Below are 15,695 nucleotides of genomic sequence, written 5' to 3'. Positions count from 1 at the left end.
TCATAAAGTGCACTACCATAGGGTGCGATCTACATTACTTCGCACCCTATATAGGGAAGATATCAAGACGACAAGGAGTCTTTGGAGACAGGCGTTTGTAGAGGCGCAGGTCCTGGAAGATCACAAACTTCACCGTATTGTGAAGTAAGCTTATTAAAAAGCAAATGTACATATTATATTATTATTAATCATATTTTATTATTATATAACGTTTTATTTAAAATTTTATGGTTAACAAATGCCAATTAAGTTATATAAGGATTGTTGTGTTTTATGGTGTAATAGGATTTTTTACTGCGAAGGTCACAGTGGAAACGCAAGGGTTTGTGTAACCTACGCCTCACAGAAGTGCGCATGCGTGTAGTAGTAGTCTGACATTCCGGTTACATGCTTTTAACTTTGCCATGAGATATAAACAATAAAAATAAGAGATTTTTGTGTGCATTATTTTTTAATATATTGTTATTATCCCGACAAACAATGATAGCAGCAACATTAGTTTGAAAAAACGACTTTTAATAAATCAGCTGTATTAAAAACCACTATAAAGACGAGAGCTGCTTTAATGTTAGTGTTCATTCATCAGTGATCCTGGGTCCTGCAAAATCTATTCACTAAAGAAATGAGGACAATTCAGAAGCTGATCAACATTAGCAGGACATCAGTGCGCATTCTTTCCCCATCACTGAATGGTAAGAGGGTTTTCAGACCCATTATTCAATTTATTTTGCATTTACAGCATGTAAAGAGTGTACAGTGAGCTGCCTTAACATCACTAAGAACAGCAGTAACTATAGATAGTCTTGATCTGTTACATTAGAGTTAGTGAGTGTGAGTTATCCTTCACCATTCACATTAAACATAACATGTTTCAGCACACTGGACCGGGATGTTGAGACGAAGTTGTTCCAGTTCCTCGTCAGAGAAACAGGTTCCTAGTCCCTCCATACTGAGGCATCTGGTGTCCAAAATCACAGCCACAGGTCCCATCACGGTGGCTGAGTACATGCGTGAAGTCCTCACTAACCCAGTCTCGGTAGGTGTCTGCGAATCACATCATCATCATGTTTACTGTAAAACACAGAATTCTGCTGCAATTTATACTACAGCACTTCTTGATTGGTCAGAAAGTATTAAATGATTCCCTATGCAGTTATTATGTCTATCTCAGGTTTATATTTCTGCACGTATTCCACTATGGTTTTGTTTCTGTAATACAAACTCTTTCACAGGGACTTGTTTAGTGGACAGTCAACTTCAATGGCTCATAATAAACAGATTAAAAACGTTACTTAATAAAAAAAAATAAAGAAACATGTTTTTGCTATCGAGCACTTTGTAATTTGAAGTTTTTCCAAGTTGCATTTTTAGTCTTAACTTTAAGAGAAAGAGAAAAATAAAGAAGACATAAAACATGGTGGTGTGTGCTGTTATTGATAGTTAATCAACTGTGGGGTCGAAGCAGAAGCATCACTCCACCTGTTGTTGGTTATTTGTCTGTAACACTATGCCATGTCAGGTTTTATTCCTTACACCACTAATGTTTGTGTACCTCCTCAATAGGGATATTACGTGAAGAACGACATGCTGGGAGCTGATGGAGATTTTATCACATCACCAGAAATAAGCCAGATTTTCGGAGAGGTTTGTGATTTACTTCTTTTGTGATTTACTGGCACCTGACAGGGATGAGATATATTAGGCAGCAGGTGAAGAGTCAGTTCTCGAAGTTGATGTGTTGGAAGCAGGAAATAAAGGCATGCTTACCTGTGGAAGAGACAGCACCAGGATGCGCTATGGAAAACAGGCAAACCGGCAGAGGCTCTGTGCTGTTCTGGGTAATGTTCCTTGGGCCCTGGCATTCATGTGGATGTTACTTTGATGTGTACCACCTACGTAAACATTGTTATGGACCAAATACACCCCTTTGTGTTAACAATATTCCCTAATGGCATTGGCCTCTTTCAGCAGGATAATGTTTCTTCACACACCTCAAAAACTGTTAAAGAATGGTTTGAGAAAGGTGTTGACTCCACCTTGAAATTTCCCAGATCTCAATTTTATCAAGCATCTGTGGGAGGTGGTTAGAGAACCACAGATGGCACAGCACACATTTAAACATCTGGTGGAGTACCTTCATGGCGACATAAGAGGGACCTACACAATATTAGGTGGATGGTTTTAATGTTATGGCTGATTGGTGTATTTGGGGGGAAAATCTGGGTGCGACTTCAGTTATTATTTTAAAAAAATTAATAAATCATGGCGCAAAACCAAAGATCCAACACCAAACAAGACTTGGCTATTGACTGTATTTAGGGAAATGGAAACAAACATTCATTCTCTCTCTCTCTCTCTCTCTCTCTCTCTCTCACTGTCTCTTTCTCTCTCCTTGTAGTTGCTTGGGATCTGGTGTGTAAGTGAGTGGATGGCTGCAGGAAAACCCAAAACATTTCAGCTTGTAGAACTCGGACCCGGACGAGGCTCCTTGACCAGTGACATTCTGAGGGTAAAAAACTGCATCTCTTTAGTTATCTGTATTCTATTCTCATTTTAAACATCTGGGTAGGAGCGTGCAACTATAGCACAAAAAACATAATTGTATATAGATTCTTAAAGCCTATGATATGTACATGACAATAAACTTGACTACTATTGGACTTGTACACTGTATGTGCCATGCTAATAACATGAAGGTTGGAAAATGATAGAAATTCCAGAAGCATCACATCTCCATCTATATCTGCATTGACATTTACCAAAGATTTTATTAAACACTGAGTCAACGAGTGTAAGTTCCTTCAAGGTTGTGTCTGTTATCCACAGAAAATGTTGAAATGAATCATTCTTCAGTAACAATCATTCCTGCATCTTAAGGAAAGGGTTTAAACTGCTCAGGTTGTGCTAGATGCCGTGTTTATCTTACTGACATATGGATAGAACTACATCTTGGATGCATTAATGCATTTTGCTGTGAGTCGATTTGTTTGATTCATCTAAATGAATAATTTTCAGAGAATGACTCACTTACGATTCACTTATCGCTAATCAAATCTTATAAAGTAAAGAGAAGTTTCAGTCGAGCTCTTATAATGTAAAACCTTATAAGAGAGTTTTTCCTTTTTAGTATTCGCTGTAAAATCTAATTACGATGCCTAGAAACCTTCACAATTTATATTTGTTTAAAGGTCAGGGTTTACTAAACAGTAGAGGGCGCTGGTGAACAATTTGTCGGTTCCTTTACGTACGATTCTTTTTCTTTGTGACTCTCATGATTCTTCAGATTTTTTATAATTAAACTTATTAACCTTTCCATCATTAAACTGTGTGTGTGTGTGTGTGGTGCAGGTCTTCAGTCAGTTGCAGTCAGTTCTGTGTGGAGCGTCAGTGTCTGTTCACCTGGTGGAGGTGAGCCCAAAGCTAAGTGAAGTCCAGGCTCACTGTCTGGTTGGAGAAACCGCTCAGGTGTGTGTGAGTGATGAAGAATCTGTGTATCGCACTGGCACAACACACACCGGCATTCCTGTGTCGTGGTACCGCATTATAGAAGACATTCCCAGAGGTATGAAATAGCTTCATGTATTAACATTAAAATGTTTTTATTTAACCTGATTTTTATTCTCTACATTTGATGTGTGTGTGTGGTGTATGAGTGAGTGAGATGGTCAGGAGTTTAAAAAATTTCCCCAGGACTGAGAAGGGAACTGAAAATGGAAGTGCACTATATTGCCAAAAGTATTCGCTCACCTGCCTTGACACGCATATGAACTTAAGTGACATCCCATTCCTAATCCATAGGGTTCAATATGACGTCGGTCCACCCTTTGCAGCTATAACAGCTTCAACTCTTCTGGGAAGGCTGTCCACAAGGTTTAGGAGTGTGTTTATGGGAATTTTTGACCATTCTTCCAGAAGCGCATTTGTGAGGTCACACACTGATGTTGGACGAGAAGGCCTGGCTCTCAGTCTCCGCTCTAATTCATCCCAAAGGTGTTCTATCGGGTTGAGGTCAGGACTCTGTGCAGGCCAGTCAAGTTCATCCACACCAGACTCTGTCATCCATGTCTTTATGGACCTTGCTTTGTGCACTGGTGCACAGTCATGTTGGAAGAGGAAGGGGCCAGCTCCAAACTGTTCCCACAAAGTTGGGAGCATGGAATTGTCCAAAATGTCTTGGTATGCTGAAGCATTCAGAGTTCCTTTCACTGGAACTAAGGGGCCAAGCCCAGCTCCTGAAAAACAACCCCACACCATAATCCCCCCTCCACCAAACTTTACACTTGGCACAACGCAGTCAGACAAGTACCGTTCTCCTGGCAACCGCCAAACCCAGACTCGTCCATCATTGCCAGATGGAGAAGCGCGATTGGTCACTCCAGAGAACGCGTCTCCACTGCTCTAGAGTCCAGTGGCGGCGTGCTTTACACCACTGCATCCAACGCTTTGCATTGCACTTGGTGATGTATGGCTTGGATGCAGCTGCTCGGCCATGGAAACCCATTCCATGAAGCTCTCTGCGCACTGTTCTTGAGCTAATCTGAAGGCCACATGAAGTTTGGAGGTCTGTAGTGATTGACTCTGCAGAAAGTTGGTGACCTCTTTGCACTATGCGCCTCAGCATCCGCTGACCCCGCTCCGTCAGTTTACGTGGCCTACCACTTGGTGGCTGAGTTGCTGTCGTTCCCAAACACTTCCACGTTCTTATAATACAGCTGACAGTTGACTGTGGAATATTTAGGAGCGAGGAAATTTCACGACTGGATTTGTTGCACAGGTGGCATCCTATCACAGTTCCACGCTGGAATTCACTGAGCTCCTGAGAGCGACCCATTCTTTCACAAATGTTTGTAAAAACAGTCTGCATGCCTAGGTGCTTGATTTTATACACCTGTGGCCATGGAAGTGATTGGAACACCTGATTCTGATTATTTGGATGGGTGAGCGAATACTTTTGGCAATATAGTGTATGTAATGTATTTCGAAGGGCACCATGTAGTGTGTAATGTGTATAGGGTTGCCTTTTAAAAAAGGGTCTACATTTTTAAGCATTTGCGGTTAAGAGTCGGTTGTGTTGGCATATAAACTCCATAAAAAGACATCCTGACAATCTAAGACACACAAAGAACTTCTTATTGTATTGCTCCGGTGTTTCCGGTGCTTTAAAAAAAAAAATTCTTATGTAATGGTTGTAATTCTATGTTTTGTAATTAATAACAAAATTCAACAACTGCCCTTAGACTTTTACTTATCTAAAAAGGGTGTTTTTTTTTATCTTTTCTCAATCCAGAGAAATGTTTTGAGGGGTAATCACACATTAGTTGTAGTTCTGGTGAATAGGAAGGAGGTGAAGCATTTTGTAATACAAAGATCTTTTGGTTAATACTGTCTGAAATCTAGAAATGAAAACATAAAAAGCATAGCATAACAGGTAAGCTAAGAAGTTCATTTAAAGGTCTGACTGAAACAGTTCTTGGTTCTGAAACTAATAAAATGTGTTCTTTATTGTTATTATTTCCAACAGGCTTCAGTATATTCTTGGCTCATGAGTTTTTTGATGCTCTGCCCATTCACAAGTTTCAGGTAAACATCAGAGTGTGTATCTCAGCTCATATGTGTTAAATTATATTTCACAGAACTGGTGTAGCAGCAATCGTTGTGTAAAATAAGCACAGTCTCGAGCTTGTCAAATGACGTATGATTGAATTTTCATCTGATTCCTAAAACTGTCCTAAATGATGAGTGGTTTGAGTGAAATGAAGAATCTTTATAAGTCGTGTGGACACAAGCTCTGCCCAGGGCGGTGGTGGTTCAAGTGGTTATGGCTCTGGGCTGTTTACCGGAAGATCGGGGGGTTCAAACCCCAGCACTGCCAAGCTGCCACCATTGGGCTCTTGAGCAAGGCCCTTAACCCACACTGGTCCAGGGGCGCTGCATCATGGCTGACCCTGCCCTCTGATACCAACCCCCAAGGATGGGATATGCAGATATGTGAAGAAAGATTTTCACATAGTCTCAGCCTCAGACATCAAGCACACAAGTGGTTGGCTGAATATCTGATGCATACAGCACACAAAAGTGGAAATGCTTCAGGAGTTCCGAAGACGTTATCTGATTGGATGATGGATTCTACAGGATTTCCAGAAGACGTGTGTTGCATTTTTTTTTTACTGGTCTTCCATTAAAGGAAGGAAGCCGTTGTGTTTGCAGCTATGACAATGAGCGGTTCTGTGGATCAGCTAAATGCTGGATTTTCCAGATGATGTGATGTTCACAGTATGGACTCATTAATATTCATTAATTTCTTAATTGAACGATCTGTGGTTGCACACTGGTCTGTTGACTTTATATTTTCACAACCCTAAACATGACTCTGAACAGAAGGAACTGTGATTGGTTGTTTTACATGTCAGTCAGATGCCCTATTGGGCAGTCCGTGTCCAATAAAAGCTGCTATGATGTCCAGACCTTCAGCCATCAGTCTAAAGCTCTGACTATGTGAGACTACATATCATGTACATACACCACTTCATAATTTACTCCAATCTACATCAAATTTATGTTCAAAGACATCCTTATTTATGGAGGCAAGTTGGCAGAGTGGTTACCTCACACCTCTGTGGTCAAGGGTTTGATTTACACTTCTGTCCTGTGTTCCCTGTATGTGTTGAGATTGCATGTTGTCCCCAAGTTTCAGGGTTTTCTCCCCCAGGGCAAAAACATGGGTGAGTGAGTGTGTGGACACCCCATCCAATGTGTCCCCAAATCCCCTGGGATCAGCTCCAGGGTTCCTTGTGGGTGAGTGAGTGTGTGGACACCCCATCCAATGTGTCCCCAAATCCCCTGGGATCAGCTCCAGGGTTCCTTGTGACACTGTGTAGGATAAGCGGCACAGAAAATGGATGGCTGGATGGACAGCCATCCTTATTTATGCAGATGTTGTGATCCTATGGTTATTGAAGATCCCAGGAGTCTATCAATAAATGGACAGAGTTTCATAGAAGGAAATGAATCCTTTGTTTATACTGAGACTTGTGTTAAGTAATTATGTCTATATGATTATGATTATAGAAGTGTGTTTTTGTTTTTATTAATAAAGAGAACAGACAAGGGTTGGAGAGAGGTGATGGTTGATATCGACCCCGACAAACCCGATAAGCTCAGATTTGTGGTGTTTCCTGCTCCTACTCTCGCATCTACTACACTCATACAAGTAAGTACTCGATCTTTAAGAGTACTCGAGCTCAGTCGTGCTTTATGTACCTCACTTGACAATCCTTATTTTGGTTTGGCACCAAATTTTCCACATATTCCACACTTGGTGTTGCACGATTACCAGTAGTGTCTGGGTAAAAGGCAGGGTAGAGCATCAGCCTGTCAGTTATACAAAAAGATTTGATATTTTCTGATGGAATCAGACTGTGGGACATCTGGTTTACATTTCAGCCACTCATTTGATTGATACATCAGAAGTGTAGTGCAGTGTTGGTGTAGGCTGCCAGAGGCTTACATCATGTGTGCATGCCTGCTTTAAAGTCATGCCTGGTGGTTTAACACAGGAGTTTGCATGCCAAATCTGACCTCATGCCACACCGGTGCTCTTTGAATGTGGAATTCGCTCTCAGCTCTTTTAATTCTAAGCTTTAATTTGGGTTGGACATGTCGAAAATATTCAGTGTGAATGGAACGTTCTGATTTGCTGGCAGGTAAACGTGGTATTTTCTTATGTCATGACGGATTTAACAGTTGTTCAAAAGCTCACAGTTGTGGAAAGGACATTATTTATAATCACATTGTCCTGTGTAACACAGATGATGATAATTCCCTTTCAAGTCTGGTTCCTCTCAAGGTTTCTTCCTCGTATCGTCTCAGGGAGTTTTTCCTTGTCACTCTTGCCTCATTCAAATTAATTTTAAACTTTGTAAATGCTTTGAGACATCCGCTATACAAATACAATTAGATTGAATTAAAGGTCAACAGAAAGATAGATTAGAGCTAGCTTATACAGGAGGATTTAGCTAGCTTGCACTATAATATTAGAAAGGCAGAGTAACCACAGAGACAAGACACAACTGTCAGGAATCTTCACATTGCTCATAGATATGTTGTTAAATGACTAAGAAAAGAATCCGTAAGCACTAAACTCATACTGTTTTAATACAATTTGGGTGCGTTCAACATGCTTCTCATTCAGGGGGTGGGAGAAAAGTGTTGCTAGGCAACAGAACTATAAGATAAAGATAAATAAAGATTTAGACATTTTTCACAATAAGTTACCAATTTATGAACACATATCAGTTCCACATTGCTGCTCTCTCAGGCACCAACTTGTGATAATGAATAAAAAGCAAGCTAAATAAATCAGTCTTTGTGTTGTAATTTCACTGATTGTTGTTTTAATCTCATTTTATTTTATTCGCACTTGATTAAGGCTATGTACAATACCAATGATCCTGTCTTTAATAACCTTGCAAGTCATTTCTCTTAATTTTTTCCATATTGGTCCATTATGCTTTCTTCATTTCATAACTGTATAACTATATCATTGCACAGGAGGATGAACAGCGGCAGCACGTGGAGGTTTGCGCCGAAGGCGGAGTCATTGTTCAGAAGCTGGCCGATCGGATCTTGGAGGACGGGGGTGCAGTGCTGATCGCAGACTACGGTCACAATGGAACGAAGACGGACACGTTCAGAGTGAGCTTCCTGCTAATGAATAGCTCATTCACTTTCAGCCTGTGGTTTAGTCTGTTGATTACTCTTTGCCCTGTGACATTAGAAACCTGGAGGTCATATGTCTTTGGGTGTAATTGATGAGCCTAATTCAGTCCATCTGTTTTTCAAACCAGCAGCAACAAAGCCTGTGTAGGTTTCTGTAGGAGTCATTTAGAGCAACTTTACACAGTTGTTTCTTCTCAAAACTTTTCTTGGTACACAGAAACTAATTACTGTTGTCAGTGCGCATTCACAGCTGTACGCTCCAGTTTATGGGAAGCCTCAGCTCTGCACACTGTTACTGTGTGTCTAGACTGAACAAAATGCACATATTTCCCCTTATACTATACTCCTATGACACACAAACACTCCTACTGTGTACCAGCGACACATATGATGCATATGCATTTTCGTACGGATGCCAAATATTCCTTCTAAACATAAGACTTTTACAATTGAAGGGTTTTAAAGGACACAAACTGCATGATGTGCTGGAGGCTCCAGGCACCGCAGACCTGACTGCAGATGTTGACTTTAATTATCTGAGGAAGATGGCTGGAGAAGCGGTGGTCTGCTTTGGACCCATCACACAGAGAGCGTTTCTTAAGAACATGGGCATCGACACACGCCTGCAGGTCAGGACAAAACATCACACAGGCCATAATGTATTATACATGAATTTTGTCAAACACTTACTGTAAGTGTAATCTCTCTATCTCTCTATCTGGACCAGTCACTTTAACTCACTACTGCATGACTTGAATACCATCATAAACTTATACAACTTCATAGCTGCCAAAAGTCTTGTAAATTACATGTACTTTCATTATTTATGGCACACTTTATTCCATCCTTCCTTTCTTCCTTCCTTCCTTCCTCCCTCCCTCTCTCTCTCTGTCTCTCTCTCTCCTTCCCTCCCTCCCTCCCTCTTTCTTTCTTTCTTTCTTTCTTTCTTTCTTTATTTTTACCCTTCCTTCTCCCTCCTTCCCTCTTTTCTTTCTCTTTCTTTCTTTCTTTCTTTCTTTCTTTCTTTCTTTCTTTCTTTCTTTCTTTCTTTCTTTCTTTCTTTCTTTCTTTCTTTCCTTTATTTATTTATTTTTTCCTCGTCCTTCCTTCTCCCTCACTCCCTCCCTCCCTCTTTTCTTTCTTTCTTTCTTTCTTTCTTTCTTTCTTCTGTCCTCTGACCTCCTTCCTTCATTCCTTCCTTCCTCCCCACTTTCCATCCCTCCCTTCCTCCCTTCAGATTTTCAATATAGAGTTTAGGATAAAGCATCTCATAAATTTCTTTCAGAGCTTGATTGACAGTGTCTGTGACCAAAAGTAGAACTCCAGTAGATTCCAGTTTTTGGGTTTTTTGTGTGTGTGTGTGTGTGTTATGTAATTAAAGGAAAACTCACACACACAAAATGCAAACAGTATTAAACAGTAAAATTCATTCATTCCTATTTTAATGTAGACCCCTATGTGTTGTGGTCTAGTATAAAATCCAGTCTGACCTCTGACCTCTCTGGTGGTTTCACTCAGGTCCTGTTGAGAAGCTGTAACGACCCCTCCACCCGAGCTCAGCTGTTTCACGGCTACAGCATGCTGACTGATCCGGATAAAATGGGCCACAGGTTCCAGTTCTTGTCGTTGCTACATCCCAGTCGCTTGGTTCAGCCGGAGGAGGAGAAAGGAATGGTGATGAAGAAGAGGAAGGACACGACACCCCTTCCTGTCGCTGGATTCACTGAACTCGGACTAAACTGAGAGCAGACTCTAATCCCGTTGCTTCTTTACAGTAATGCAGAAACTGTCCTACAGTGTATACTTACATTTATGTACTTCTCTTGTGCTGTGTGTTTATACTGAGAAAAACAAACACAAGCAGTACAGTAAGATAAAGTGTCAGGAAATGGATTATGTTTGCTGAGCAAAAGAAGTATTGTGAAGCACATTGTTTTCTACTAAAATATCCAATTATCCACCCTGGACGAGAAGTGAAGAAGCTCGTACAGATAACAGAGTGCCACACAGGCTAGCAGTGAGTTTTTCTGTAACGCCGATTATGTTTCTGTATGGAAAGTCTAAATGTAAATGAACTGTACAAATAAAAATACACGGCACAGGGAGGACTGATGCTTAATTGGCTCTATTGGATTTTAAAGTAGATTATGGTTATATTACATTTCTCAATGTGTAATTTGGTCTTTATTTGTTTGCTGCATGGAGTTTATGTTGAAGAGAGTGTTATGTCTAGGTTCGTGTTGCTCATCAGACTATGCCTTCATGATAGAATCTAATTTTGCTGCTGAGCAATTTTCCTAAATTAAATCACGTTTTATAGAATCCTCTAAACACCGAATCACTGAAAGCTTTGGGCAAACTCTGCAACTCAGTTGGGGTTCTGAGAGCATCACACTAATGTGTCAGAGATGCTGTGAAGCAAATGCAAGGATTTTCCACTGTTTGAATATTTCTGCTGTTTATATATAGTATATAAATGTGACAATGTCAAGCTACATTATATACTATAGCCATGAGGGAATGAACTTCATCTTCTGATCTGTCCAGCAGTATGATGCAAAAAATAAAGCTCATAGATTCATCTGACCAGGCGAATTTTCCTTACTTTTTAACGGTCCACTGTTGTCCAAGTGAAGATGCACTTTTGTAAATTTACATTACATCTAGCCTGGTTTTTCAATATAATGACATGACTTGCTTGGTTGTAGTCATTTCATGCTTAACAAGAACAACTCATTTTCTATTTATTTAGCATACTTTTATTAACAGAAAGAAAAACATGATATTAGATAATAATATTAGAAAAGGCAGAAGTTTTCTACTTCCACAGTTTGATTTCCTCCTAGCTAACAGCATTATAATAGTTATGCAAAGGTTAACTAGCTTGCTATTGCTTGCTAAAGCTTGCCAGATAATAACATAGTTGCCCTATTACTTGTCCAAGTATTACCCTAATACTAATTCTTATTTGCTGTATTATTAGCCTAGCTAAATACTCGGCTAGCTTGTTAGCTAACTCAACTATCCCTTAAGTTAAAAAGCTACTGCTGTAGAGATTATGTTAGCCAGGCTAACTACCTAGTTGGTAAAATTAGCACAGTGCTGTGTTTTTGTTTTCTAAAACTGTTTGCTCGCTTTATTTGTTCACTGTTTTTTTGCAACTCTGTAAATCTTTAAAAAAAGAGAGAGAAAATAATCATGGTCAGAATATATTGCTGTGTCAAAGTGAAATATTCAAAATGAGCTGGTGAGGTTAGCAAAAGAAAAAAAGGCCTGGCAGAGAATGAGTAAACACAGCAGTAGCTGATAAAAAAAATAGCAGAAAAACAAGATCAAAAACATTCCATATGTCGGAAAAGTACCCTAAAGAGAAAACTACACCAATAACAGCCCCAAATGCTTTACCACAAGATGCAAACCACTGGTGGGGCTCGATAACAGAAAGATCAGGTTATGCTTGAAAGAGTATCTTTTAAAAAACTGAAATTAGTGGTGTTTAACCTGACATTTATAATCAAATGGTCATTTCATGGTGTTATACTACTCATTAGGATGTTTTCTGTATGATTTTAAATGGAAAAATAATGTTAAAATAACATTAATTAACAAAACAATAACATTAATTATATTATAATTATCAGGCATAACATTATGAGCAGTGAGAGGTGAAGTGAATAAGACTGATTATCTCCTCATCATGGCACCTGTTAGTGGGTGGGATATATTAGGCAGCAAGTGAACATTTAGTCCTCAAAGTTGATGTGTTAGAATCAGGAAAAATGGCCAAGCATAAGGATTTGTGTGAGTTTCACAAGGGACAAATTGTGATGGCTAGACCACTGGATCAGAGCATCTCTAAAACTACAGTTCTTGTGGGGTGTTCCCGGTCTGCAGTGGTCAGTATCTATCAAAAGTGCTCCAAGGAAGGAACAGTGGTGAACCGGAGACAGGGTCATGGGCGGTCAAGGCTCATTGATGCACGTGGGGAGTGACGGCTAACCCGTGTGGTCCGATCCAACAGACGAGCTACTGTTGCTCAAAATGCTGAAGAAGTTAATGCTGGTTCTTATAGAAAGGTGTCAAAATACAGGGTGCATGAGGGGTCAGGGCTGTTTTGGCAGCAAAAGGGAGACCGAGACAATATTGGGCAGGTGGTCATAATGTTATGCCTGGTTGGTGTATACTATACTATACTATTAAAAATTCACTACTAAATCATCATAGCGTAAATCTTCACCCAGTCCTGAAATTCTTGTTTATAGTAAATCAGCCATGATGTAAGTTTTTGTCAGGTTACCTGATCAGATAAAAAGTCTCTCTCTGGATGGAGGAGTCCCCAGCTCCCTCTGCCTTAAAGAGGCCACGTGGAGCCGCCACATCTGGTAGTCATTTAGCCGAAGTGGTGAAGGGGAGACTCACAGACTCACACACACACATGCTACATGTTGGATTAGGTTCTGACAGGAGCAGCAAGCACACACACACTCACTCACACGCACATGTGCCTCCAGCAACAGTAGCAATTAAAAGATATGGTTACAAATGAGGTCAATACAGAAAACAATATCCATCCCATAATAAATACATGCAGTTCTACATAAATCGTCTAGTAGAAACTCTAAAGCTAGCACTAAAGCAATAGTATTTCTTTCAATTGAGACTGATGAATGACTCTGGTGACCTTAAACAAAATTAGAATTTACCTGACACACATGCTTATACACTGATACATGGGTCGATTCCTTACCCACTGTCCTCTTTGTTCATTTACCGTGAAGCCCACTGGGAGCAGCATGAAGTAACCACAGAGCCGAGCTGCCGTCTGCTGCTCAGTCGAGTTCACTTTAATAGAGCTCAGCCGCAGTCATATTGGACCATTTTAGTCTGATTTACACTCTATTAGCACCTCATTGCTTTTAAAGTCTCAACAGTGAGTATGTCTTGAGACAAAGAACCTGTGCATCAAGATACCATCATCTAGGCTTTTCTATGCCGTTTATCAGTTTTAGTTTTAGTATTATAATGGTATCAGATTTTTTTAAAAGATATACCACAATATAAAAAGACTTTCTCCAATTTTTGAAATTTTTTTTCATATATCAGTGGTGCACATACCGTGCAACCGTGGAGGATGAGGAGAAACGTGGCGGGCCATGCACACCTAGGCCTCCACTGGTGTCCTTCCTGAATTAATCCACCTCTATTCCATCATTATGACACCATGGCAATAGATACTAATCAACTGTTAAATAACAAAGTAAAAAAGAAATTAGTCTACAGTATTTCACACCTCACAAGGAATAGTCTATTTTTATTAAAGTCTGCCTTGAAAATGCATTTGTAAGGATGTCTGCCACCAAATCGATTTCTTCTCCTCTGTCAGCCATTGTGATTTATATATATATATATATATATATATATATATATATATATATATATATATATATATATATATATATATATATATAAAAAATACAATCAAAGGATGGCCCCTGCTAGATGGCCCCAGTGACGCCAACTTGAAATCTGACTGGTTAAGGTAACAATTTAATTGCCACTTATTTTAAGCTACAGGTGCCTGCACTACTGATGCTGAAGGCCTTAAGGCAGATTTCTTTCACTCTGGCGACACATAATGTCAGCCACTGGCTGAAATATGATTGGATAAATATTCTTATCATAAATATACTCTACTGGAACCAAGAGAAAAGCTATGAAATGTAGAAGATAGACTATTGGGAATAATTTAATACACATTCATGGAAAATATATTAAATATATTAAAATGCAAGTCAATGATTCAGATCACTGCTGTTTAGGCCAGCAGAGAAGACCTTGCTGGCCCTGACGATCCACCGCTGCCCCAAATACTCTTAGCTAAATGCAACTCATTTGCTATTTATATAGCATCATTTCATTCAGAACAAAAAACACATGATATGATAATGATAACATACTATGAAACATTCTAATATTAGAAAAAACAGAAGTTAATCTTCTATTCATCTGCATGAAAACAGAAGTACTGTAAATATTATATACATGCTGTTTGATTCCCAAGTTCCTCCTAGCTAACAGCTTAATAAATGTATACTTAATAAATATTGGATACATTAATGATAAAATACTTGGTTAAAGTATCACCCTAACACTTATTAGCTATATTATTATCCTAAAAAACATCATGCCATATTGTCGTTGCCATGATTTTCTAATACTAGTATATTTTCTAGTAGTGTTTGATGCAATGTATTTTCCTTCCATACTTCTAGTGTAGTGATGTCTTTCTTCTTTCAGTATACACTCACTATCCACCTTATTAGGAATACCTGTCCCAGATCAAGAGCTTCAGTTAATGTTCACATCAAACATCTGGTTATAATATCCATACCACAGTTAAAGTGACAGATATCACACTCTTACCTCATTCTCATCATGTTTGATGTGAACATTAACTGAAGCTTTTGACCTGCATGTGTATGAGTTTACGCATTGTTCCTGTCACATGATTGGCTGATCAGATTACGGCAAAACCTAGCAGGTGAGGTGTTCAGGTGTTCCTATTAAAGTGGACAGTGAGTGTATGCTCCTGTTAATAGTAAAAGTTCACACTTGGTCATGACACAGTCATACAGAAGAAAGATTTTATTAGATATGTGAATATTAAAAATATACAAAACAACAATTGCTGCCAGTCCAGTGGCAACATGGACTAACAGAGATTCTCAGGATCACGTCATTAACGTTACATGCTGTAAAAATATGGCGGCCTTCTTTAAGTCCACACTTCATCTCTCTCCAGCATATCACATAGGCTTGATATACGAAAATATAGCATTCTCCCAAACCTTCTTATTTTCCCCCAGTGAATACTGCAATCCCTCAGAATTTTGCTTTATCAGCAATGGCTCCCATTTCAATCACAAACAACAGAAATATGTATCAACAGCATGAAAAGTGAATTGGCTACACAGAAG

At 39.4% G+C, this 15,695-nt stretch overlaps 1 protein-coding gene across 2 annotated transcripts; it reads left to right on the top strand.

Moving 5' to 3' along the window:
* The first annotated feature begins 3 nt into the window (after positions 1–3).
* Positions 4–11,295, top strand: ndufaf7 (NADH:ubiquinone oxidoreductase complex assembly factor 7). Of its 2 annotated transcripts, XM_058379129.1 has the most exons (11): positions 4–144; positions 587–692; positions 876–1,036; positions 1,564–1,644; positions 2,399–2,509; positions 3,349–3,562; positions 5,522–5,580; positions 7,097–7,210; positions 8,551–8,694; positions 9,174–9,347; positions 10,237–11,295. In XM_058379129.1, exons 2-11 carry the CDS (start codon positions 623–625, stop codon positions 10,459–10,461), a joined length of 1,353 nt encoding a protein of 450 aa, XP_058235112.1. In that variant the 5' UTR covers positions 4–144; positions 587–622; the 3' UTR covers positions 10,462–11,295. The 2 variants fall into 2 exon arrangements, with proteins under 2 accessions (XP_058235112.1, XP_058235111.1); XM_058379128.1 differs by lacking the exon at positions 4–144 and having other exon boundaries at positions 348–692.
* The last annotated feature ends 4,400 nt before the right edge of the window (positions 11,296–15,695 follow it).

This window comes from Hemibagrus wyckioides, linkage group LG25 (genome assembly GCF_019097595.1).
Source record: "Hemibagrus wyckioides isolate EC202008001 linkage group LG25, SWU_Hwy_1.0, whole genome shotgun sequence".
In the NCBI taxonomy this organism is placed as follows: Eukaryota; Metazoa; Chordata; class Actinopteri; order Siluriformes; family Bagridae; genus Hemibagrus; species Hemibagrus wyckioides.
This window is presented reverse-complemented; position numbering and strand designations above follow the sequence as displayed.